We start from the raw sequence: 27,298 nt of genomic DNA, 5'->3' as shown, positions 1-27,298 counted from the left end.
AGGGATGCTCCTGGAAACTGTAAGTCCCTTTCTCAGTATCTTCGTGGCTTCACAAACTAGCACAGAACAGCCACCTTTGCTGTACCCGGAAAAGTCTTGCAAATTTCACAAGTACACTCCGTCCCAGGCTGTGGGAGCTTTCTTGTAGCAAACAGCACAAAGTTCTCTCTGTAGCAGCTTCAGCTCACACACACAGTTCAGGCTCAACTCCTCCCCTTATTCTAGGGCAGTTCATCTTCACAGTCTATAGCAGGGGGAAGCAGAACATTCCATCACACCAGACAAGGGGGTGCTGTCTCTTAAAGTGGCAGCGTGTTACTGTCCATAACAGCACAACAGCACCACCCATATATATATATATATATATATATATATATATATATATATACACACACACATACACACACACACACATATGATATATTCAGGTACAGACTTGAGGGGGCGACGTCACCACCAGGTACCCCGGCAAGGGAAAGGGCTCTGAATAAATGGGGGTCCCACTCAGCATCGGGGACACCGGCACCCTATGGGGCCAGTGAGTCAAGGCCCCCACTCACCTCTCCTCATTCCCCGCAGCTCCAGTGTCTTTAGCGTCGCCGAGCAGTGCAGAGAGCCAGGAGACACTGAGGAGACCAGAGCTGCGGGGAACGAGGAGAGGTATTTAATTTTTTTAATGTATGGAACAATATATGGTGCCCATTATACTGTTTGAAGCATTATATGGGGCCCGCCCATTATACTGTATGGAGCACTGTGTGGAGCCCATTAAACTGCATGGCATAATATAAGGGGCCTATTATACTGTATGGAGTAATATATGGGGTCATTATACTATATGGAGCAATATATGGGGACATTATATAATGTATGGAACAATATTTGGGGTCCATAATACCGTATGGAGGGCTATGTGGTGCCCACTATACTGTATGGAGGACTTTGTGGTCTCCCAAAATTCTGTATGGAGGACTTTGTGGTGCCCATAATACTGTATGGAGGACTATGTGGGGCCCATAATACTGTATAGAGGACTATGTGGTGCCCATAATACTGTATGGAGGACTATGTGGAGCCCATAATATTGCATAGAGGACTATGTGGGGCCCATAATACTGTATAGAGAACTATGAGGTGCCCATAATACTGTATGCAGGACTAGGTTGTGCCCGTAATTCTTTTTGGAGGACTATGGGGTGCCCGTAATACTGTGTGGAGGACTATACTGTCTGGTCCTTATTGATAAGTCGGCCATCACACTGTGCGCTGAGAGGAGTCGCCGGTTTCTGAGCCATTGTAAAATGTACAATAGATATCACTCATATAATGTAAGAAGTGAGTGAAATCTTTGGCATTGTACTGTACCTATATTTCTTATCTGTGCCTTATAAGTTGTGGTGTGTGTTAAAGGGGCCACTGAGACTCTTTCGCCCGGGGCCCACGAAAACCTGGAGCTGGTCCTGCAGACTTGAGCTCTAACTATACTGTAACAAGACAGGCAGCTATGTAAAGATGTTCTTGAAAACTATCATTTATTGAAGAAGAAAAGAGAATAGAATATTGCCGACTGTACAGCTTTCTGACTAAAAAAAAATGAGAATTTGATATCTATGATTTTGATCGCAGGGATCCATAACCACCAGTATAAATGCGCAGGGAAGCACTGGATCCATTTATTAATGAATGTCAAGAAATTCAGAAAATTGTAATTTATTCCAAAAGCTCTGAAAACATCAATATAAACATATAATGTATAACAAGGGTTAGAATTATCAGGAATGTCTTACACAAAGCAGAAGGAAACAGTCAGAAGACCGGTAGAAAAAGAATCAATAGCGAAATTGATTTTTGGATGATCCTTGATAGTTAATAAATTTAAATGAGCCACGGCGTTAAGAAAAAGGCAACGTCCTGCTGAATGTAGTGTCACGTTTCATTAGCAGTGATAACCAAATACAGTTGAGTGAAAGTATTTGCCCCTTCCTGATTTCCTATTCTTTTGCATTTTTGTCACACTAAAAGGTTTCAGATCACCAAACAAATACTATACAAAGTAATAACACAAGTAATCACAAAATGCAGTTTATAAATGAAGGTCTTTATTATTAAAGGAAAAAGAAATCCAAACCTACTGGGTCCTGTGTGATAAAGTGTTTGTCCCCCCATTAAAACAAACCATATTTAATTTATCACATTTTTGGGAAGCTGAGCTCAAATTCCCCAGCCACACTCAGGCCTGATTACTGCCACACCTTTTCTCAATCACAAAATCTCTTAGATAGGACCTGCTTCAAAAAGTGAAGTAGACCAAAAGTTCCTCAAAAGCTAGACATCATATTGCGATCCAAAGAAATTCTGGAAAAAATGAGAAACAAAGTAATTATTTATTTATTATGCTTTGCTTATATAGCGCTCTCTTTTTCTGCAGCGCTTTGCACACACATGATCATCACTGTCCCCAATGGGGCTCACAATCTAAATTGCTTATCATTAGGTCTTTGGAGTGTGGTAGGAAACTGGAGGACCCGGAGGAAACCGACGCAAACACAGGAAAAAAATATAAACTCCTTTGCTTTGGGACTCCAGCAAACCACAGTAAGAGCCATTATCAAAAAATGGCGAAAACTTGGAACAGTTGTGAACCTTCCCGGAGTGGCCGGCCCACTAAAATTACCCCAACAGCGCAGCAACATCTCATCCAAGAGGTGGTAAAAGACCCCACAACATCATCCAAAGAACTGCAGTCCTCATATGCCTCAGTTGAGGTCAGTGCTCATGACTCCACCATAAGAAAGACTTCACAAAAATGGCCTGCATGGCAGAGTTCCATGACAAAAACCAATGCTGAGCAAGAAGAACATAAGGTTCCACTTAGTTTTGCCAGAAAAAATCTTGATGATCGCCAAGAATTTTGGGAGAATACTCTGTGGACTGATGAGACAAAAGTTGAACTTTTTGGATGGTGTATGTCCCATTACACCTGGTGGAGAAGTAACACAGCATATCAGAATGGGTACATCATGCCAACAGTAAAATATGGTGGTGGTAGTGTGATGGTCTGGGGCTGTTTTGCTGCTTCAGGACCTGGAAGACTTGCTGTGGTAAATGGAACCATGATTTCTGCTGTCTACCAAAGACATACTTATAGGGAATTTAGATTGTGAGCCCCATCGGGGACAGCGATGATGATGTGTGCAACCTGTAAAGCGCTGCGTAATATGTTAGCGCTATATAAAAATAAAGATACCAAAAAATCCTGTAGGAGAATGTCCGCGCATCTGTTTGTGACCTCAAGCTGAAGCGCACTTGGGTTCTGCAGCAGGACAATGATCGAAAACACACCAGCATGTCCACCTCTGAATGGCTTAAGAGAAACAAAATTAAGACTTTGGAGTGGCCTAGTCAAAGTCCTGACATTAATCTGATTGAGTGGCTATGGCATGACCTTAAATAGGCGGCTCGTGCTCGGAAACCTACAATGTAGATGAATTACAGCAATTCTGTAAAGATGAGTGGCCAAAATTCCTCCAGAGTGTTGTGAAAGACTCACTGCCAGTTATCACAGGCGCTTTATTGCAGTTGTTGCTGCTAAGGGCGGACCGACCAATTAGGTTTAGGGGCCAATCACTTTTTCACACAGGACCCTGATGTCTGTAAATCGCTGTGGAATTAATGTAAGTAAAATATCTAATAAAAGGTATTTAGATGAGCAAATCACAATCACTGACGGACCAATGAAGATTAGATTTCCGCTCGAGGGGTCTTTATTCAGGGAACACTGATCTCTTCTGACTGTTAGAAGAAAAAAACCAAAAACTAATGAATTTAGTAACAATAACAAATTGTATAATATACAGTATAGAGTGCTATGGGGCATACTGGCATCTCCTGTATAATATTATATATGTACAGCCGGTATAACCTGGGCATCTCCTGTATATAATTATATATGTACAGCTGGTATAACCTGGGCATCTCCTGTATATAACTATATATATATATAACTGGTATAACCTGGGCATCTCCTGTATATAATTATATATGTACAGCTGGTATAACCTGGATATCTCCTGTATATAATTATATATGTACAGCTGGTATAACCTGGGCATCTCCTGTATATAATTATATATGTACAGCTGGTATAACCTGGGCATCTCCTGTATATAATTATATATGTACAGCTGGTATAACCTGGGCATCTCCTGTATATAATTATATATGTACAGCCGGTATAACCTGGGTATCTCCTGTATATAACTATATATATATATAACTGGTATAACCTGGGCATCTCCTGTATATAATTATATATGTACAGCCGGTATAACCTGGGTATCTCCTGTATATAACTATATATGTACAGCCGGTATAACCTGGCCATCGCCTGTATATAATTATATATGTACAGCCGGTATAACCTGGGCATCTCCTGTATATAATTATATATGTACAGCTGGTATAACCTGGGCATCTCCTGTATATAATTATATATGTACAGCTGGTATAACCTGGATATCTCCTGTATATAATTATATATGTACAGCTGGTATAACCTGGGCATCTCCTGTATATAATTATATATGTACAGCTGGTATAACCTGGGCATCTCCTGTATATAATTATATATGTACAGCCGGTATAACCTGGGTATCTCCTGTATATAACTATATATATATATAACTGGTATAACCTGGGCATCTCCTGTATATAATTATATATGTACAGCTGGTATAACCTGGATATCTCCTGTATATAATTATATATGTACAGCTGGTATAACCTGGGCATCTCCTGTATATAATTATATATGTACAGCTGGTATAACCTGGGCATCTCCTGTATATAATTATATATGTACAGCCGGTATAACCTGGGTATCTCCTGTATATAACTATATATATATATAACTGGTATAACCTGGACATCTCCTGTATATAATTATATATGTACAGCCGGTATAACCTGGGCATCTCCTGTATATAATTATATATGTACAGCCGGTATAACCTGGGTATCTTCTGTATATAATTATATATGTACAGCTGGTATAACCTGGGCATCTCCTGTATATAATTATATATGTACAGCCGGTATAACCTGGGCATCGCCTGTATTTAATTATATATGCACAGCCGGTATAACCTGGGTATCTTCTGTATATAATTATATATGTACAGCCGGTATAACCTGGGTATCTTCTGTATATAATTATATATGTACAGCTGGTATAACCTGGGCATCTCCTGTATATAATTATATATGTACAGCCGGTATAACCTGGGTATCTCCTGTATATAATTATATGTACAGCTGGTATAACCTGGGTATCTCCTGTATATAACTATATATATATATAACTGGTATAACCTGGGTATCTCCTGTATATAACTATATATATATATATATAACTGGTATAACCTGGGTATCTCCTGTATATAACTATATATATATAACTGGTATAACCTGGGTATCTCCTGTATATAACTATATATATATATAACTGGTATACACATTATTCTTGGTATCAGACACTTACTTCATACGACCCATAGAAAGAATCTTCCGCATCATCCGGAAAGTCTGGTAGGGGCATTCGGAAGCCAGATTTACCCTTCAGCCAGTATGTCCGCTGTTTTCCTTTCCCCTAAGAACATGTTGTTATTATTTAGTATTTTCGTTATTATATTGATGTAAGTCGGAGTATTATACAGTGCAGTAAATCTGCAGATAATGTGCCGCACATTTATTATTGTTTACCTTCTGAAGGGTGGGAGATGACGCTGTCAGGGTCTTGTGATGAATTGGGAGGGGGTGAGGGAGGTTCAGCACCTGATAAGCAAATTGCCTCTTCAGAGAAAAAAAAAAAAAAAAGAGGACTTAACTCTATAGCGCCACCTGTTGGAAGTAGCGATCCTGCAAGTCACAATCAACCCTTTAACGAGTCGTGCAATATGACTTAGGATAAAAGCCAAATCAGTATCTCAATTCGCAGACAGTGTTTGGGGCTGTTGGCCCTCGTCAGTGCGAGGCATGAGAACTAATTTGTAATTAGGTGAGAGGCTCTGAAGAGGCAATTTGCATATTAATTTTCCCAGAGGAGCATTGCACGACGAATAAGCCTCCTTACCATGACAAGCCGCAGCTGGTATGTCACTCTCCACAAGGAGAAACCTTCCCCTCAGCACCTGATGGCTTCTTCTCTCACCCCTAATTCATTCTAGTGAATGATGGGGACACAGGACGGGGACTAAGGCTATGTGCTCACGTTCAGGATTTGCCGGAGAAAATCCTGTGCATATCCTAATGTGTTGGCAGGAAGAAAGTTGCGTAAAATACATGTATGTGTTTCCACATTTTTTCCACGCTTTTGTTACGTATTTTCCCCATTAGTACGGGTGAAAGACCCTGCAAGAATTGACATTATTCAGACTTTTATGTGCTGCAAATCAGCAAGGAGAAAATAAGCAGTGTGTGCACGAGACGTCAGGGATCTCATTCACTTTTCCTGAACTGTAAACCTTCCATATTCTCCGTGTGCACATAGCCTTACAGGTAATGGGGAGTCACAGACTGAATAGTTTATATTATTGGGCGGCAGAGATTATAGGTAATGGGGGCACAGTGCTGATTATCACTTTATATTTTTAATGGTGGGGTTACTGGGGTACATACAGTGGGGGAAATAAGTATTGGATCCCTAGCTGATTTTGTAAGTCTATAATTTTAAGGGTAGGTTAATCTTAACAATGAGAGATAGAATATCAGAAATAAAATCCAGAAAATCACATTGCATAAATAATATAAATTTATTTGCATTTTGCAGTGAGAAATAAGTATTTGATCCCTCTGGCAAACAAGACTTAATACTTGGTGGTAAAACCCTTGTTGGCAAGCCCAGCAGTCAGACGTTTCTTGTAGGTGATGATGAGGTTTGCGCACATGTCAGGAGGAATTTTGGTCCACTCCTGTTTGCAGATCATCTCTAAATCATTAAGATTTTGAGGCTGTCGCTTGGCAACTCGGAGCTTCAACTCCCTCCATACATTTTCTATGGGATTAAGGTCTGGAGACTGGCTAGGCCACTCCATGACCTTAATGTGCTTCTTTTTGAGCCACTCCTTTGTTGCCTTGGCTGTTTGTTTTGTGTCGTTGTCTTGCTGGAAGACCCAACCATGACCCATTTTTAATGTCCTGGAGGAGGGAAGGAGGTTGTCACTCAGGATTTTATGATACATGGCTCCATACATTCTTCCATTGATGCGGTGAAGTAGTCCTGTACCCTTAGCAGAGAAACACCCACAAAACATAATGTTTCCACCTCCATGCTTGACAGTGGGGATGGTGTTCTTTGGGTCATAGGCAGCATTTCTCTTCCTCCAAACACGGCGAGTTGAGTTAATGCCAAAGAGCTCAATTTTTGTCTCATCTGACCACAGCATCTTCTCCCAATCACTCACAGAATCATCCAGGTGTCACTGGCAAACTTCAGACGGGCCACACATGTGCCTTCTTGAGCAGGGGGACCTTGTGGGCACTGCAGTATTTTAAACCTTTACGGTGTAATGTGTTACCAATGGTTTTCTTGGTGACTGTGGTCCCAGCTGCCTTGAGATCATTAACAAGTTCCCCCCATGTAGTTTTAGGCTGATCTCTCACCTTCCTCATGATCAAGGATACCCCACGAGGTGAGATTTTGCATGGTGCCCCAGATCGATGTCGATTGACAGTCATTTTGTATTTCTTCCATTTTCTTACTATTGCACCAACAGTTGTCTCCTTGTCAACCAGCGTCTTACTTATGGTTTTGTAGCCCATTCTTTGTGCAGGTCTATGATCATGTCCCTGACATCCTTATAAAGCTCTTTGGTCTTGCCCATGTTGTAGAGGTTAGAGTCTGACTGATTAATTGAGTCTGTGGACAGGAGTCTTTTATAAAGGAGACTATGTAAGGCTAGGTTCCCATTGCGTTAATGGGATAGCGCTAACGGACAGCGTTGCACGGCGAAATTAACGCCGTGCAACGCGTCCGTTAGCGCTCCCATTGCCGGCAATGTTAGAGCGCATTGCTAGCGCGTGTCATTTTCGGCACGCGCTAGCGATGTGCCGGTCTTTTGTAGCGCGCCTTGGACGCTGCTTGCAGCGTCCGCGGCGCGCCAGAGGTCCGTTCCCCGCTCTCGCAGATCGGGGATCTGCGAGAGCGGGGACGTTAACGCAACCCCTGAACGCGGCCCCGAAAAAGACATTGCGTTAGCGCAATCCGCTAGCGCTCGCGCTACCCGGATTGCACTAACGCAATCTGAAGCTAGCCTAAGACATCTGTCTATAATGCAGGTAACGAGTAGTTTAGGAGCGTCTAACTGGTCTGTAGGAGCCAGAACTTTAATGGTTGGTAGGGGATCAAATACTTAATTCTCACTGCCAAATGCAAATAAATTTATATAATTTATACAAGGTGATTTTCTTGATTTTATTTTTGATATTCTATCTCTCAAAGTTAAAATTAACCTACCCTTAAAATTATAGACTGTTCGTGTCTTTGTCAGTGGGCAAACATACAAAATCAGCAAGGGATCAAATACTTATTTCCCCTACTGTATTCAGGGGAGGAGACACACGTATGTATACAATATATGTGACCTTGTTATTTTCAGGGCTGCGACGATCATTGTGAGAAGACGAGTCGTGGCTGGGAGATGGCGACATGAAGGTCTGACCAGATGGAGAACAAACAGCAGAAAACGGCTCTAATCAGACGAGACGTCAGCGGTGCCTGGATGTGGATATTATTCTGTATCTGCGCTGTGTGACGTGGAGTGATAATGTTATCTGTAGAATCCCTTAGGCCATGTGCACACGTTCAGTATTTTTTGCGTTTTTTTCGCGTTTTTCGCTATAAAAACGCGAAAAAAACCGCTAACATATGCTTCCCATTATTTTCAGGGTATTCCGCATTTTTTGTGCAAATGTTGCATTTTTTTCCACGAAAAAAATCGCATCGCGGAAAAAAAAGCAACATGTTCATTAAATTTGCGGAATTGCAGGGGATTCCGCACAACTAGGAATGCATTGATTTGCTTACTTCCCGCACGGGGCTGTGCACACCATGCGGGAAGTAAGCAGATTATGTGCGGTTGGTACCCAGGGTGGATGAGAGGAGACTCTCCTCCACGGCTACGTGACCGCGACGTCATCGAAGGTCCTGCGCACACACACCATCTATAGGAACGGACGCCGCTGAGGAGATCGGCTGTCTGCAGGTGAGTATAACCATTTTTTTTATTTTTTTTTTATTACTTTTAAACATTCTATCTTTTACTATAGATGCTGCATAGGCAGCATCTATAGTAAAAAGTTGGTCACACTTGTCAAACACTATGTTTGACAAGTGTGACCAACCTGTCAGTCAGTTTTCCAAGTGATGCTACAGATCGCTTGGAAAACTTTAGCATTCTGCAAGCTAATTACGCTTGCAAAATGCTAAAAACAAACGCGAAAAAAATGCGCAAAAAAAAATGCGGATTTCTTGCAGAAAATTTCCGGTTTTCTTCAGGAAATTTCTGCAAGAAATCCTGACGTGTGCACATACCCTTAGTGTGAAATGTCCGTGTGCTTCCAGGTTTTTTTTTTGTTTGTTTTTTTTTTTTATAAATCGGACAGCACACGAGCTTGTAGAGTTTGATAGATCCATTCACACACATACATGAAAATCACGGATCTGAGAATGAGATTCGTGAGGGTCAGAGAATGTCCTCTTCTGATCCGATTTTATGCGTCTGTATAAGCTCGATGCACACCGACACTGCACACAGATACAGGGATGTAGCCTTATTATGTATGGCAGTCTCTTAGTATATAGTGTACTTACTTATTACAGTATGTATAGCACAGTCCCTTACTATATAATGTACTCATTATGTATAGCACAGTCCCTTAGTGTATAGTGTACTCATTTATGTATAGCACCATCCCTTAGTATATAGTGTACTCACTTATTATGTATAGCACAGTCCCTTAGTATATAGTGTACTCACTTATTATGTATAGCACAGTCCCTTAGTACATAGTGTACTCACTTATGATGTATAGCAGTGTCCCTTAGCATATAGTGTACTCGCTTATTAAGAGTCCAAAAAGTCAGAGGCAGCACACCATTGTAAATAAGTTTCAAAAAGTGTTCAGGTTTTAATAGCCCATCATGGCCAAAGTTTCGTTGGGGTGAGCCATGAAATGATATATGTAATGCAGCTGAGTGTAGATTGCTAATTAACACTGAATCATTCACTGTATGTTCTTTTATGTTTGTATACTATTGCACTGCACTTTATTATGCTTGCACTTATATTGGGCACTATATGCACACTGTCTCATGAGCTGTTATAACCTTTTTTGCACGAATACTATTAAGTATTTTTCAATTGTCTGTATGATAAATACCATGTTTGTACACCAATACCTTGCTTGAGAAAGGCTCTCCATGAGCTGAAACGTCGCCATGATGGGCTATTAAAACCTGAACACTTTTTGAAACTTATTTGCAATGGTGTGCTGCCTCTGAATTTTTGGACTCTTATTATAAGGTTTGGTACATGCCTGAGGGGCTTTGCACGCTGAATTTGTTTTTCTGTGCTGCTCTCACTTTTTGCAAGTACTCACTTATTATGTACAGCACAGTCCCTTGGTATATAGTGTACTCACTTATTATGTATAGCGCCATCCTTAGTTATATAGTTTCCTCTTTTATTATGTATAACACAGTCCCTTATTACGTACCATCCTCTCTAGTTATATATGATGCCCTCCCTTACTATATAGCTTCCTCTGCTGTTATGTACAGTACTGTCTCTTGCATAGCGTATTCCTCTTATTTTTGTTATTCACAGCGCCCTCTTTTATTACATAGTCCCCTCTCTTGTTAGATATAAAATGATTGCTAATAGAGCAGCCGGTAACCAGACGACCAGTCCATCAGCTCCTCCATTAGAAAAGAAGCTTTCCCATGCTCCATCAGCCGTCATTGCATTATACATCCAACAAGACAAGGCGGTATGTAATAAAGACAGGGCTCTATATAATCCGATATGTAAGAGACGGAGCTGTACATAACAAGAGAGGACACTGTGTAAATAGGTGCGGTAACATACATAATAAAGGAAACTAATATATATTATGCAGATTAGCAGGCGATAATCTGGCTGCTTTTACCTTCACTTGGATCCATCCTCTTTCAGATAACGAATATCCACCAATTTGCTTCAAAGCGCTGGCCGAGGTCTCAGAGATGTGAATCCTCAGAGCTGTGGATGAATCACATCTTATTATAGTTATAAATATGATCTAAATAGCAGGACATTAAAAAAAAAAACACACGATCAAAACCGCAAAACACACAATGAAAAATGCTGCAATATTGTACGGAACACTAAGAGCATACAGTGCAAAATAGTGCACACATAATATTGTCATATATTACCTACATGAGTAAGCCATACAGTGCACACACAATATTGTCACATAATGCTGCTACAATAATCCCATAAAGTGCTAACATATTAATTGTCAGGACATAGAAAAGTTCTGATTACTTCAATTACACATACAGGGCGCTCTGCTGCAGTTTCCTGTGCCTGCGTGTGTAATCCTAAACCCCTCATTTCCCCCTCCCTCCGGAATTTTTGTGGCTTGGTGCTGCGAAAACCAGACTGTGTAAAACGCCTCATTCCCCCCTCCCACCTGATACTGGCCAAAACTGGTACAGCAAGCATGGGATTTCTATTGTTCTTTAAGGTAATGTATATTGGCACCAATCCGGGCTAGAGATATAAGGATTATATATTCTGGATGTCCATTGAGAGATCTATAGCTCACGGAAATCGCTAGGAGCTAAACCCAACGAGTGCAAGGAGCGGTTTTCTCTGTCAGCGGGTCATGTAACTACGCCATGTTTACACTTAAAAGATTCCCCCCCCAATGTGGTGCACATCCTGATCATGGTCATTCATATACGAGGTTCATACAGCGAGCTATGTATAAAAATGGCTTGTCACAGCTCTAAGAAAGGGGAGGATTCAGCCCTGAGTGAGGTCACCACAGGGGGGAGTGCCTTGGTTTTAGGCTGGGAAATAAGTGAGTGAAGCAGCAGTCTTCCAGTGTCTTTATGTATGGGGTCTAACTGTTATAAAGATGTGTGATATGCATCTTGATGTGTCCCCCTGAGAATATGGTCAGCCAGGAGATGAAATGATCTGAACAAAATGTGAAGTGTTTTTTCAACTTTAAACCCATTTTATTTGTAATTGTACTGTACATCCGATACTTGTCTTCTTTATAATATCTTTTTATACTTCTGTAAACACTGCCTACCTTTTTTTGGAGTAGAATATAAAATTACTATCTTTGTCTCTCTTTGCTCTATAACGAACTGTCAAGTCCTCTGAAGTGAAATACGCTACTAATCTGGGATGGCTCCGGACCCGTTAATAATTAAGAAATCGGAGCTGGTGGCAGCGGAATTTGTCCTGTGTGTTTGGGAGGCTTTGTATCGATGGCGGCGTTAATTATTGTTCCCACCTGAGTGGGAGTAGTTATATCGCCCTCGCTGCAGTGTGCCCATAAGCCAGTACAAAGTAAGGCAGCCTTTCTGGCGACTAATTATCCTAGGTGCAGTGCCCTGTCTCACCTGAGGGTAAGGGGGCGCCAGAGAGCTGCAAGTTCCAAACCGGAACTGGGAAGTGGGATATAGATAAATCCCCTTCATAAAGAACCAGGGGCAACCAAACAACCCCGGTTCATGACAAATTGGTGTGAGTGGTGGGGATGATAAAGGTATCCTCCCCGTGAACTGTGACATTAATGTCTTACAGCACCTACATAATAGTGCCATACAGCACACACACAATACCGACATGTGGTACCTCTATAATAGTTCAATATTGTGCTCATATTATAATAAAGTCTTATATTACCTACATAATAGTGCTATACAGAGCTCACGTAACAGTTCCAAGTGGTGGTCACACAGTTGTACCATACAAGTCCTACATACTAGGAACTAATGCGATAAAACGATGTAACTTATCTTACACCGATAACATCACAGCTGCAGTGCTGGAACAATGTACCAGGCTTCACTTACGTAAACTGTTGCTTTCCATGCGAGATGCGGTGTTAACAGTATCCCCAAACAGACAGTACCTCGGCATCGTCACACCCACCACCCCGGCTACCACAGGACCTGCAAACAGGAGAAACAGGAGGTGAGAAAGTCACAGAATAGCAAGGAGACATCAGTGCAAGCAGAAGCTCAACCTGAAATCATCCAGAGCAGCATTCACATTATATAAGGTTCCTCAGGACAGGACAGATGTGGGAGCTGCTCAGAGGATAATAATTATAATGTGCTTGTACAGTGACTGCACCAGTAGAATAGCGAGTGCAGCTCTGGGGTATAATACAGCATGTAACTCAGGATCAGTAATGTATGTACACAGTGACTGCACCAGCAGAATAGTGAGTGCAGCTCTGGGGTATAATACAGGATGTAACTCAGGATCAGTAATGTAATGTATGTACACAGTGACTGCACCAGCAGAATAGTGAGTGCAGCTCTGGGGTATAATACAGGAGGTAACTCAGGATCAGTAATGTATGTACACAGTGACTTCACCAGCAGAATAGTGAGTGCCGCTCTGGGGTATAATACAGAATGTAACTCAGGATCAGTAATGTAATGGATGTACATAGTGACTGCACCAGCAGAATAGTGAGTGCAGCTCTGGGGTATAATACAGGATGTAACTCAGGATCAGTAATGTAATGTATGTACACAGTGACTGCACCAGCAGAATAGTGAGTGCAGCTCTGGAGTATAATATAGGATGTAACTCAGGATCAGTAATGTATGTACACAGCGACTGCACCAGCAGTATAGTGAGTGCAGCTCTGGGGTATAATACAGGATGTAACTCAGGATCAGTAATGTAATGTATGTACACAGTGACTGCACCAGCAGAATAGCGAGTGCAGCTCTGGAGTATAATACAGAATGTAACTCGGGATCAGTAATGTAATGTATGTACACAGTGACTGCACCAGCAGAATAGTGAGTGCAGCTCTGGAGTATAATACAGGATGTAACTCAGGATCAGTAATGTATGTACACAGTGACTGCACCAGCAGAATAGTGAGTGCATCTCTGGGGTATAATACAGGGTGTAACTCAGGATCAGTAATGTAATGTATGTACACAGTAACTGCACCAGCAGAATAGTGAGTGCAGCTCTGGAGTATAATACAGGATGTAACTCAGGATCAGTAATGTAATGTATGTACACAGTGACTGCACCAGCAGAATAGTGAGTGCAGCTCTGGGGTATAATACAGGAGGTAACTCAGGATCAGTAATGTAATGTATGTACACAGTGACTGCACCAGCAGAATAGTGAGTGCAGCTCTGAAGTATGTACGCAGTGACTCCACATGTGATGCAGGTGTGGGTCCAGATAAGTCACATACCGGTGTTCAGACCAATGCGCAGCTTCAGCTTTTCGTCTGGTATGTGTCGGATTCTGAAGGTCATCATTGCGCTGAGGAAATGCAGAGACATGGTGGCAATTTCCTCCACGTGACCAATGCCGTTGCGGAGAGGGAGACCACTGGCGACCATATAAGCATCTCCAATAGTTTCCACCTGTAAACAGTGGCTGGCAATCAAAGCTACAACTCTCAGCATGGTCTGATTACTTGCAGTCTGTAACTGGGCAGATGTGCGGCTAGTTAAGGCTACGTTCACATTAGCGTTAAGCTAATGTGCGTCGGGTTTGCGTCGGCGACGCAGCGGCGACGCATGCGTCATGCGCCCCCTATACTTAACATGGGGGACGCATGCGTTTTTTTTTGTTGCGTTGTGCCACACATGCGTCTTTTTTGCCGCAAGCGTCGGACCAAGAAAACGCAACAAGTTGCATTTTTCTTGCGTCCGATTTTCGGCAAAAACCGACGCATGCGTCGCAAAACGCAGCGTTTTTGCGTGCGTTTTGCCGCGTTTTTGCGTGCGTTGTGCGTTGCGTCGCCGACGCAGCGGCGCACAACGCTAGTGTGAACTTAGCCTAAGATCAAGGAATGGGCTGCTGATAATAAATTGTTGCAGCACGGACCCACTTTCGCTGCTCTCTGAAATGGACAGCCCCTTTAAACTAGAAAGATTCCAGTCTTCTGTAAATGAAGAATTGTAGAATACAAATGCCTTTAACTATATAATACTAGGTTCGAGATCTGTGCTTGCTGTCTTTGAACTGAACAAATCTTGTTTCTATCATGACGCTGGGAAAAGATTCTGATCTAATACATTGTAACAAACACTCAGCTGTAAAAAGTACACAATCTCTGTGAAGGAAGCAGCAACTACAATCTCTCCTGTCCTAAATTGAATGTGTGAAGTACAAGTGACTTGTCTAAACTGGATGTAATTGTAACAAACCTTCAGCTGTAAGAAATATGAGGTCACCTAACGCTCAAGATGAACTAGAATCAGCAGCACCAACGATGCCGGATTATCAGAATATTCCTGCCATATAATGAAGATTGCTCACAATACAACCCCGGGGCCCCTCTTACCTTGTACACGTCGTACGCTTTGATGATCTCGTCGAACAAGCTGTACAGGTCATTGAGTAAATCCACCACCTGGAGGGGCGTGCTGGCCGAGCACAGGGTGGTGAAGCCCACAATGTCCGAGAAGAAGATGGTCACCGAGCTGAAGCTCTCCGGTTCCACCGATTTACCGGCCATGAGCTGCTCTGCAATGAAGCTGAACATGGAAGATACACAGTGACATTGCCCCCCCAATGTAAACCCGAGGGAAGCGCCCCCCATCATCTCAGAGGAAGAATGCGGAAAGTGGTGGCTTTAAAAAAAGTAGAGGGCTATGACCAGGGGGCACTAATATCTGGGGTCAGGTAATTAGAAACCTACATTACAGGATCTCAGCCAAGCAGTGAGGCTGGTGTCAGTCTATGACATGCTTGCTGACGGTTTCCAATAACAACCATAGAATTATCCATGGAGTTTAGGTGCGAGATGCTTCACGCAAGTAACATTTACTCATTGTAACATATAAGACAGAATATCTGCAGCTTCACCCTCCCATAGTTTTCAATCGCTTGCAGTCAGGGAGTAAGTTACAAGTGTTTTACATTCAGGGGCAGAATTCCAGCGTCGCCATCATTCTAAGCTTTGTGCTCCTGTTACTTAGTTACTTCTCAGAGGATTTTCTACACTGATACAATGCAACAAACCCATATTTGTGACTGTTCTTATTTCTCTCCTTGCAGCTCCTTTCTCTGCCAGCCCTGATTCTGCACATTGCCTGAATGGTCTCTCTTAGGCTAGGTTCACATTGCGTTAGTGGGTGATCGCTAACGGACAGCGTTGCACGGCGAAAATGTCGCAATTAACGCCGTGCAACAGGTCCGTTAGCGCACCCATTGACAGCAATGTAAATTTTGCCTGTAGCGCATCACTAGCACGTGCCTTTTTCGGCTCGCGCTAGTGATGTGCCGTTCTTTTGTAGCGCGCCTCGGACGCTGCTTGCAGCATCCGCGGCGCGCCCGAGGTCCGTTCCCCGCTCTCGCAGATCGGGGATCTGCGAGAGCGGGGACGTTAGCGCGACCCCTAAACGCGGCCCCTCCAAAAACATTGCGTTAGCGCAATCCGCAAGCGCTAGTGCTAAACGGATTGCCCTAACGCAATGTGAACTTAGCCTTAGGCCGGTTTCACACATCTTGATATTTTTGGTACCGGAAAAACCAGTATCGGAGATATCAGTGTCCGTGTGTGTACTACGTGCGGCACATGTGTGGCAACCATGTGCAGCATCAGTACCACACGGACGGATGCCGGAGAAGTAGCGCTACTGTAAGCACTGTTCCCCGCCAGAACAGTTATAAACTGTATATACCCCAGATATGGATTACGGCGTGGGACTGACTGAACGCCGGACAGGTATGGTATATTGTTGGTTTGTTATTTTTAATTTTTTTACAGGAGATCGAGGGCGTCACTTGAATTACCAGTATAATAAAGATGGCAAAACTGTGTGGTGTATGATTTCAGTAAAAGACTTTATTCTTACTGTATGGTGCTTATTTAACCCTTTACCTACTATAGGGTTAGTAATGGAGAGGTGTCTTATTGACACCTCTCCATTACTAAGTCGGGCTTAATGTCACATTACAATAGGAAGGTGACATTAACCCCTCATTACCCCACTTGCCACCACTACAGGGCAGTGGGAAAAACTGGGCAAAGCTCCAGAATTGGCGCATCTAATAGATGCTCCTTTTCTGGGCAGCTGCGGGCTGCTGTTTTTAGGCTGGGGGGCCATGTCCATGGCCCCTTACCAGCCTGAGAATAGCAGCCCGCACCTATGAGTTTTGCCGGGTTGGTTTAAAAACATAGGGGGACCCCTTGTCGGGTTTTTCATTCATTCATTCATTCTCCCCTGCTCATGCTGCTAGCCGGCAAAGCAGGAGAGAATAATGACAGCCGCGTTCAGCACCACACGCAGGGGAACAGCGCTTACAGTAGCGCTACTTCCCCCGCGGCCGGCCATGTTACAGGGAGGACAGTGTGCAATGTTCTCCGTGTGCACGTGTGTGGCACATTTTGCGGCCCGTGTGTCCGGGTGAAAATGGACATGTCTGCCTCTTTTGCACACGAACACACTGTCCGTGAAAACAGCTGACATGTTCACAGACCCATTCATTTCAATGTGTCTACGCATGTCAGTGTCTCCGGTACATGAGAAAACTGTCACCACACGTACCGGAGACAATGATGTGTGAAACCGGCCTTAACTGTGAGACCATACCCAGGGTAAAAGAACATGATATCAATAGAAAAATACAGGGGCCAAAGGCCCAGTCAGCTCACCAACAGACCACAGGAGCACGTGAACCCGTCCTGACCCAGACGTAGCAGCAGCTTGAAGACGTAAGAAATGTGAAGATTGTTCCAGCTCCTTTTCAATTAAAAGTCCTTTATTGATCCATATCCTTAAAAATCATCCCTGCACAAAAGGGAATGTGAACAGCCATGATGAAGATCTCTTAGATCGAAACGCGTAGCTATTAGCAGGTTTTTGTCGCTGTTCACATTCCCTTTTGTGCAGGGATGATTTTTAAGGATATGGATCAATAAAGGACTTTTAATTGAAAAGGAGCTGGAACAATCTTCACATTTCTTACATCTAAAAGAACATGACCCTGGGCATGGGCAGCACGGTGGCTCAGTGGTTAGCACACATCGGCTCAGTGGTTAGCACACATCGGCTTAGTGGTTAGCACACGGTGGCTCAGTGGTTAGCACATGTCGGCTCAGTGGTTAGCATACGGTGGCTCGGTGGTTAGCACACAGTGCCTCAGTGGTTAGCACACAGTGGCTCAATGGATAGCACACAGTGGCTCAGTGGTTAGCTCATGGCGGCTCAGTGGCTAGCACAATGTTGGCTCAGTGGTTAGAACTAAAGCTTTGCAGTGATGAAGTCCTGAGTTCAAATCCCACATGTGAGTTTGTATGTTCTACTGTGTTTATGTGGATTGTCTCCTACACTCCAAAAACGTAATGGTGGGGAACTTCGATTGTGGGCACTATGACAATGATGTCTGTGGAATTAGAATACGCTTAAAAGAAGTGTTATCTGCTGTACTGTGGGCTGCATCTCCATATTGCACAGACTTGTTTAAGTCTACCCAGATAATTATGCATAAATATGGTAAAGAAAGATGATAGAGCCGTGCTGTGCCCTGACAGAAGAGCTGAGCTGAGCTGGCGCATTGGGTGCACCACAAGAAACAAAAGGTTGTATAACCAGAAAGCCCATTAATGACCAACAAAATTGGAGAAATTCAACACAAATTGACCCATGTTGGTGCAATGAACGTGTAGTCCCCTATAAACACAAAGTGCACTTTATTCTGCAAGGTGATACATAGTATCCATAGTGTCTGGCCCGTCATAGTAAAACATCAACTAAATTCTAGGACCATATATTTAAAGCACATAGGCACTTTGGGCAGTATTTTATTCTTAATTAAATGCACAGATTTGGGAGTAAAATAATTTTTGCAATTTGGTTTCATTAAAACTCTTGCATCTTTTGGCTTCTAAAGGCTCTTTCTTGGCTGCGGTAATCGGAGAGAATCAGACTGACTGATCATACTATCAGACACTGGTCAGAGGTTGATCCGAGCGTTGGCACAGTGACATGTCTCCATCTTCTCCATTCTGAGTCCATGGAAACCAATGTGATCCTACTGTAGTCTGTGGTTTTCCACACACCCATAGACTTGACATCACAGCATACTGCCCCATTACTGTATGCAACATTGGTCCGAGTGCTATCCCATAACCAAAACAGATAGCACTGGTCCGATGAATATGCTGGCGAGAGCGACTCATCCTGCGTATTGGGGGCTGAGGTTATAATAACCTAATAATAAGGTTAGTAGAGAATCTGTCAGTGAGCTCATTCTAAGGGCCAGTGTGTAACTGTATCTGTCTTTTCTGAGCTCCTCTCAGTTATTTATGACCACATCAAAGTTCAGCTCCTCTTTAACCATTACGCAGTCAGTAATTCGCTGAGAAACAGCCTGTAAAACCTATATGATGCAAATTGTTTAATGAAACCAAATTGCAAAAATGATGAAGCATTTAAGTAGAATATATTGCCCCTCACTGGAGTCCGTGCTATTTAAGCAGTAGGAATAATTTTCCGTGTTGATAATAATTGCAATCATGAATTGTCTGGTGGTGTATGGCCCTTTAATAACCAGCGTCTCAGAACCATCAGATCCCTGGTCGGCTCGGAGGTTAAGTGTCCAGTAGCGCTCACCTTGGTAACATGGTTGACAGCAGCTTGTCAGTCTTCTTCTTCTCAGCCACCAGCTGCACCGTCCGTTCCTCCACCACCTCCTCTAGGTGATTGGCGTATTTCTCCAGCTTGTTGACCATATTGTCCAAGATGCTGACGTGTCTACACAGAGACACACACACAAAGAGTTAACACAATAATTATACTTGTTATTTCCTATTTTGCACTGATCTTACGTTATTTCATACTAAAGTCACATCCGGAGCTGCACTCTTAATTCTGCTTGTTTCCACAGCTCCTGACATCTCCCCACTGTCCCCAGCTGGTGCAATGTGGTGCAAAGCTCCTCGTATAATGCGAGACGTCAGAGTTCTTAGATCGCAAGCTCCTGTGTCCAGTGCGGTTCCACCTGCTCGGCAGGATTCACACTCACCCTTCAGGGCTGGCTCCTCGCAGACTTCTCCTTATAGAAACGAATGACGGCCGCCGTTCTGGGTTTTCGTCCCAGCACATTCTTAGCATGGCGATGATCCGTTCATTGCATTTTTCCCCAGACAGAGACGGTCGCAGGGGAATCGTTGCATTTGGATCTTTGATTTTGTGGATAATTTCTGAAATGTTAAATATTTTCTAACTGAATTTAAATAACTAATATTTTACTGCAATTTACAAATGGAATTGTCAAAAAGTGAACAATTCCTTCAAGCCCCACCTACATTAAAGATTTTACCTTGCGGCTCCATGCCCAGGTCCTGGAAAGGTCCATCCTCGTGGTCATATATGAGCTCCCTCATAATCAGAGCAAAACTGTAGACATCTCCTTTCTGGGTTCCCTGGCAGGGAAATCGCTCCAGTCGCAGCAGTTCTGGAGACGTCCAATAAAGTTCTATCCGGGCGACACATAAAAATACGGGACACAGAACAGTAAAAATGGCCAGAAACATGTGAAAGCACAAGGACATTACACACTTGCTAAAAAAGCATCTGAAAGTCTGCACTGTATCGCCACACTGTGCACAGAATGGTGAAAAACCAGGGGAAGAAACCCACAGAACTCCACACAGCGGCACCAGAGGGCAGAGCAGAGCAGCATAGACTCCGTATAAACCTACAAACATATCCACTCGGCTAAGTGGAGCATACCCCTAAGCTGTGACATTGGAGCATACCCCTAAGCTGTGACATTGGAGCATACCCCTAAGCTGTGACATTGGAGCATACGCCTACGCTGTGACATATGACCGAAGAAAAAGAAAATCTCTCAAAGAATCCAAAAGTTATAGATAGAACAATCTAAATAATGTAGATCATAAATGAAGAGTAAAATCAAACATGAGGGGTTTGGCAGAAATATTACATTTTATTAAACATTAAACGTCTGACAAGAACTGTCAGGAACATGAGGTATTTGATTGTGTATTACCACGCACACTAAGCTCTGCTAAGTCCTTTAAAGCTGACAAGACACACGCTGCAGGCCATCCCGACCCCCCCTTCTCTCGCTGCCTGCTGCTTGTATATGTGTAATTCAAAACCCTCACTAGAATCACTGGACCAATCCCGTAAAGCCCCTCGTTCCCCCTCCCTTACTAACCCAGGAATGTCTTAGTCTGGGGCTCAAGAAACGTAAATAGTCGGAAGAGCAGTGCATGTCATTACTCACCCACTTAGTGATGAGCATGGGTGAAAAATCTTTAAATGAGAAGGTGTGTCCAAACCTTTGTCTGTACTGTATTTATCCTCCTAAGCCACAGGCCAGCCAAGATGATACCATGACATAACAACCTGTACCTGTTCTCATTTCAACGTTAATCCTATTTTATTTTGTAATCTGTAATGTACATATGAATTGTCACCTTTATAATATCTTTTTATACCTTGTAAACACTGCCTACCTTTTTATGGAGTAAAATATATAATTGACTAGCTTGACAGTTACAGCAATGTGGGGTGCATGGACTCGGGACCCACTTTGACCAGTGGACCCAAGGACTGTCAGTGACCACCTTTGCACAGCTGCGGGACCTGATGATCAAAGACCAGTTCTTCCATCTTTGCCCAGCTGAGGTGCGACAGTTCATGATGGACAGAGAGCCCAAAGACGTGACTAAATCAGCGCAGATTGCTGAAGCCTATGAGGCCAACCGTAAATCGGAAGTGCGGAAGCCAGTCACCGCCAGCTGGAGAGGGGGTAAACCTGCAACCAACACCAGTACCCCTGCCAGCCAACACAACAGAGGTCCTGTCCCCGTGGCCAACAGCATCAGACCTACCACCGACCCTCGCCAGTGTTTTTTCTGCAAGCGGACCGGTCATATCAGCGCTCACTATCCAGAGAAGCAGAGGAATCCCCCAGCCAAGGCCCCAGGGCCTAATGCAGCAGTTCTTTTGGTGTGTGGGGCGGTTGGGAGGGTGCATGACAGTGTGCAGCACATCACTGTGGGGGTCCATGTCGCTACAGACCTCAAGGACACCGGGGCTGAACGAACTCTCATCCGACCTGAACTGGCGGCCCCTGAAGAGATCATTCCGGGGAAAACCCTGACTGTCACCAGGATTGGGGGCATCAGCTGTTCCCTGCCAATGGCCTGGGTGTATACAGATTGGGGTGCCGGGAGCGGGGTGAAGGAAGTGGGGCTGTCCGATAACTTGCCCACTCATGTTTTATTAGGGACTGATTTGGGGAGGATGGTTGCATACTATGTCCCTGACTCCCCTCCCCGATCGACTGCTGATGATAGCAATGGGAAATTGCATGTGTTACCTGACAATGCTTTACCGCTTAATAATGTACTTGATAATGATTTTTCTGAAAATGCAGAGAGTAATACTGATGATACGAATGATGAAAATATGCATGGGTTACCTGATAACCATTTGTTTCCTAGGAATGATGTGTTCACAGGTGCAGGAGTGCTCAGCCAAGTCTCACCGCGAGGTGGGATGGCTGAGGAAGCCCTAACAGGAGCAAGCGATGGTGCTCAGGGAAATGGGGAGATGCATGGGAACCGTGAGGAAGGTGATGCCATGCAACTGACCAGTGCCACAGAGGACGGTAACTGCCCCATAAGTAGCACTGCTCCTGCAATGTTGGGGGTGGATGGGGAGATAGTACCCATAGCAGCGCCGGCTGATGGGTCTGTGGAAATCCCCGGGGAGAGAGCCTACGTAGCTGCTGTCACCCGCAGTCAGAGTGCCCGGATCGCAGATAACGTGCTGCCTTCTGGACCCTCCTCAGTCACAGGCATGACTGAACCAGAGATGGACCCAGAGCACGTCCTAGAGGGTTCCCGTTGGGAAGGGACCCTGACGTCACTTCTGGCTGCCCCTAGCCAGGAGTTCCAGGCCGCTCTGCACTCAGATACGAGCCTGAAGAATTTGAGACACCTTGTCGAGACGCCCACCTCTGTGACTGATAAGGAGAGGGTGTTCTGGGAACGAGGGAGGTTGTACCGGGAGACAGTACCCAGAAAATTGCAAAAGGAGTGGTTGAGGGAAATGGATCGGCCCCAGTAGGGCAGTGGGGTACTCGGAGCCGGGCCCTTCGGTTATCAAGGGGGATGTCACGGTGGCTGACCCGGTCCGCGGCCCTAGGGACGTCCGTATTAAAAGGGAAGGGTCTTTAAAGGGATAATGTTCGTGACGCCACCTGTGGTATTCGGTCAGAGTGACCGACGCTGCTGTGAGGGGTCCGCTGAGGTGATGTTATGGCAGCTAGATGGTATACCTTCCCACAGGTGAAGTGTATCCCCAGGGCTTCCCAGTGTGTGGATGGTGATGGTGGATGATGTAAGGCACAGTGAATAACAAGGACACAAGGTTGCAGTCTCTTTACCTTTACTGAAGGCTTCGGCATCCACAGTCCAGGGTACAGACCACAGGGCAGGCAGAGTCCAGCCTGTCTGAAGGCAAATCCAGAGTCCCCTTATCCAGGTGGAAATCAGTAGCCTTCCTCTAGCGCCTGGGTGTTGTAGTACCTCCCTGCTGAGCCTCTCGGTAAGGTCCTCACAACTGTTGTAGATCTTCTAGATGTTATGTCTTCCTCTCTGTCCCCCAGATGGTATGGATAGGACAAACCCGTATGACTAATGGCCTGAGGCTTTTTTTACAGGGACCCTAGAGACGCCCCGACCCCCACAGTTGCCACCGTGCCTCCTGGGTATTAAGGTTGGGCAGCCGACTTGGAATCGACTGTCCTGCCGGTCTCTGGAGCAAGGCTTGGAGACGGTTGCTCCCTCGGTGTTCCGGCCACCGGCTACGCGCCTCAGAAGGAGGCAGCCCTGTGGGCAGAACTCCTTCTGGTGTTATCTCCTTGTGCTATGACTTCGTTTCTCACCCTCAACAATACAATTCTCTTCGTGTCCTTTCTTAGGATGCTGCCGCACGTGGGGCAGGCGCAGCTCCGTGTCTTTCTGTCCCGCTAGGCCTCCGACAGGATCCCACCCCTGTCAGGGACCCTCTGTCTGCAGCTCCGATGTTCCTCCTTTCCCCCTGTCTGCCTGACAGGTGTTGCCTGGGCAAAGCCCAGCCAGCTTCTCCCTAACTTTCTATCCAGCCCACCAGTTTTACCCTTCTGTGAGGAGTGCCCTAGTAGATAGGAGCAAGGCTCCCCGTGGTGGTCTGGAGTGTGAAGTGTGGTGTGTGGTTTGTGATACCTGGTAGGAAGATCTCCTTTATTACCTTCAGACATAATATCACTCCCCCTGGTGGAAGAACGACATTACTGCAACGACCAGGACTCTGGGGCGCTGCAGAAAGACAGCTGGTCATCCCGCACCAGTTCAGGAGTGAGTTGTTGCGGATTGCCCATGAGATCCCACTCGCTGGACACTTGGGGATCAGCAAAACTAGGGCCCGGCTGTCTCAACACTTCTATTGGCCCAAGATGGGGACAGATGTGACAAACTACTGCCGCTCCTGTATCACCTGCCAAATAGTGGGGAAGGCGGGGCCGGCTCTCAAGGCTCCCCTGATCTCTTTGCCAGTGATAGAGGAGCCTTTCCAGAGGATCGCGGTGGACACTGTAGGCCCGCTGGCTGTCCCCAGCAGCTCTGGAAAGCAATACGTCCTCACTGTGGTAGGCGGGGGCTCCATAAAGCCAGGGCCTGGGAAAGTGGACACGATCGTGTCCTGACCCACCCCCAGGACCAGGAAACAGGTGATGTCCTTCCTGGGCACTACAGAGTACTATAGGCACTTCGTACAGCACTATAGTAGCCTGGCAAAACCCTTGACAGACCTCACCAGGAAGAGTCCACCCCACATAGTCGACTGGACTGACGGCTGTGAGGGGGCCTTCCAGGCACTGAAAACAGCACTGTGCAACACCCCTGTGTTGAAAGCATTCAACAGCAGTCGACCATTCTAGGTGCAGACTGACACCAGCGAGTTTGGCCTCGGTGCTGTGCTCAGCCAGGTCGACTCGGGGAACCACGAGTTGTACCTGAGCCAGAAGTTTCTGCTGAGGGAAGTGGCCTATTCCACCATCGAGGAGTGCCTGGCCATAGTCTGGGCCCTGCAATGCTTGCAGCCCTACTTACACGGTCGCCCCTTTACTGTGGTGACAGACCACAACCCTCTGCCCTGTCTACAAGCCAGGTGTGAAACCAACGGAAGGTTGCTATGCTGGAGCCTTGCCCTCCAGCAGTACGATTTTACAATCAAACACAAAATGGGCAGAGAGCATGGCAATGCAGGCAGGTTGTCCCACCAGGGTGAACCTGCTGAGGTGCGCATGGAGGAGTACCGCGAGGTCCTGCCTCCATAGCGCAGTCCAAAAGGGGGAGGTGTCAGGAACATGAGGTATTTGATTGTGTATTATCATGCACACTGAGCTCTGCTAAGTCCCTTAACCCCTTCCCGACATGTGACGGAATAGTACGTCACATGTCGGGACCCCCGCTTTGATGTGCGCTCCGGCGGTGAGCGCACATCAAAGTCGCGACATGTCAGCTGTTTTTTAATAGCGCGATTTCACCCGCCGCTATTAACTAGTTAAATGCCGCTGTCAAACTCAGACAGCGGCATTTAACTACCGCATCCGGCCGTGCGGCCGGATATGAGCGCATCGCCGACCCCCGTCACATGATCGGAGGTCGGCGATGCTTGTACATTGTAACCATAGAGGTCCTGGAGACCTCTATGGTTACTGATCGCCGGTGGCTGTGAGCGCCCCCCTGTGGTCGGCGCTCACAGCACACCTGCATTTTAGCTACATAACAGCGATCTGATGATCGCTGTTATGTAGCAGAGCCGATCGGGCTGTGCCTGCTTCTAGCCTCCCATGGAGGCTATAGAAGCATAGTAAAAGTTTTAAAAAAAAGTAAAAAAAAATGTGAAAAAAATAAAAAAAATATAAAAGTTTAAATCACCCCCCTTTCGCCCCAATCAAAATAAATCAATAAAAAAAAAACCCAACCTACACATATTTGGTATCGCCGCGTTCAGAATCGCCCGATCTATCAATAAAAAAAGCATTAACCTGATCGCTAAACGGCGTAATGAAAAAAAAAATCGAAACGCCAGATTTACGTTTTTTTGGTCGCCACGACATTGCATTAAAATGCAATAACGGGCGATCAAAAGAACGTATCTGCACCAAAATGCTATCATTAAAAATGCCAGCTCGGCACGCAAAAAATAAGCCCTCACCCGACCCCAGATCACGAAAAATGGAGACGCTACGGGTATCGGAAAATGGCACAATTTTATTTATTTATTTTTTTGCAAAGTTTGGAATTTTTTTTCACCACTTAGGTAAAAAAGAACCTAGTCATGTTAGGTGTCTATGAACTCGTACTAACCTGGAGAATCATAATGGCAGGTCAGTTTTAGCATTTAGTGAACCTAGCAAAATAGGCAAGCAAAAAACAAGTGTGGGATTGCACTTTTTTTGCAATTTCACTGCACTTGGAATTTTTTTCCCGTTTTCTAGTACACGACATGGTAAAACCAATGATGTCGTTCAAAAGTACAACTCGTCCCGCAAAAAATAAGCCCTCACATGGCCAAATTGACAGAAAAATAAAAAAGTTATGGCTCTGGGAAGGAGGGGAGCGAAAAACGAAAACGGAAAAACGGAAAAAGCTCCGGGGGTGAAGGGGTTAAAGCTGCCAAGACACACACTGCGGGCTATACCAACCCCCTTCTCTCGCTGCCTGCTGCTTGTATATGTGTAATTCAAAACCCTCACTAGAATCACTGGACCAATCCCGTAAAGCCCCTCGTTCCCCCTCCCTTACTGACCCAGGAATGTCTTTGTCTGGGGCTCAAGAAATGTAAATAGCTGGAAGAGCAGTGCATGTCATTACTCAGCCCACTTAGTGATATCTTTACCCCTGCTGAACCGGGTGTTATTCTTGGCCCAGGAAGCGAGCTAACAACAGCTCGGCAAAGCTGTTCTATGCATCTGGATGTATTTATCCTCCT

The 27,298-nt window shown here is 44.8% G+C and overlaps 2 protein-coding genes and 1 long non-coding RNA gene across 5 annotated transcripts in view; 1 reads left to right on the top strand and 2 right to left on the bottom strand.

The window, feature by feature from the left end:
* Positions 1 to 27,298, top strand: part of ACSL5 (acyl-CoA synthetase long chain family member 5) — a 369,346-nt gene that overhangs the window by 226,921 nt on the left and 115,127 nt on the right. The gene's annotated exons all lie outside the window — the stretch shown is intronic.
* On the bottom strand, positions 2,080 to 3,129 carry LOC143769448 (uncharacterized). Its single transcript, XR_013214400.1, has 2 exons — positions 2,726 to 3,129; positions 2,080 to 2,693 (listed from the first exon to the last, which is right to left on the bottom strand). It is a non-coding gene; the product is annotated as an uncharacterized LOC143769448 (long non-coding RNA).
* The window catches only part of LOC143769447 (guanylate cyclase 2G-like), a 34,964-nt gene continuing 10,916 nt past the window's right edge, over positions 3,251 to 27,298 (bottom strand). For all 3 annotated transcript variants that reach the window (XM_077258029.1, XM_077258030.1, XM_077258032.1), the window contains 9 exons: positions 20,601 to 20,756; positions 20,304 to 20,481; positions 19,892 to 20,032; positions 15,616 to 15,808; positions 14,515 to 14,689; positions 13,136 to 13,234; positions 11,206 to 11,297; positions 5,540 to 5,647; positions 3,251 to 3,792 (listed from right to left, as the gene is read on the bottom strand). In XM_077258029.1, coding sequence (XP_077114144.1) covers positions 3,769 to 3,792; positions 5,540 to 5,647; positions 11,206 to 11,297; positions 13,136 to 13,234; positions 14,515 to 14,689; positions 15,616 to 15,808; positions 19,892 to 20,032; positions 20,304 to 20,481; positions 20,601 to 20,756 — 1,166 coding nt within the window. In that variant the 3' untranslated portion in view covers positions 3,251 to 3,768. The remainder of the gene's footprint in view (positions 3,793 to 5,539; positions 5,648 to 11,205; positions 11,298 to 13,135; positions 13,235 to 14,514; positions 14,690 to 15,615; positions 15,809 to 19,891; positions 20,033 to 20,303; positions 20,482 to 20,600; positions 20,757 to 27,298) is intronic.

The sequence above is a fragment of the Ranitomeya variabilis genome, chromosome 4, assembly GCF_051348905.1.
Source record: "Ranitomeya variabilis isolate aRanVar5 chromosome 4, aRanVar5.hap1, whole genome shotgun sequence".
Taxonomy (NCBI): Eukaryota; Metazoa; Chordata; class Amphibia; order Anura; family Dendrobatidae; genus Ranitomeya; species Ranitomeya variabilis.
The sequence above is the reverse complement of the archived record's forward strand: the minus strand, read 5'-3'. Positions and strand labels throughout refer to the sequence as shown.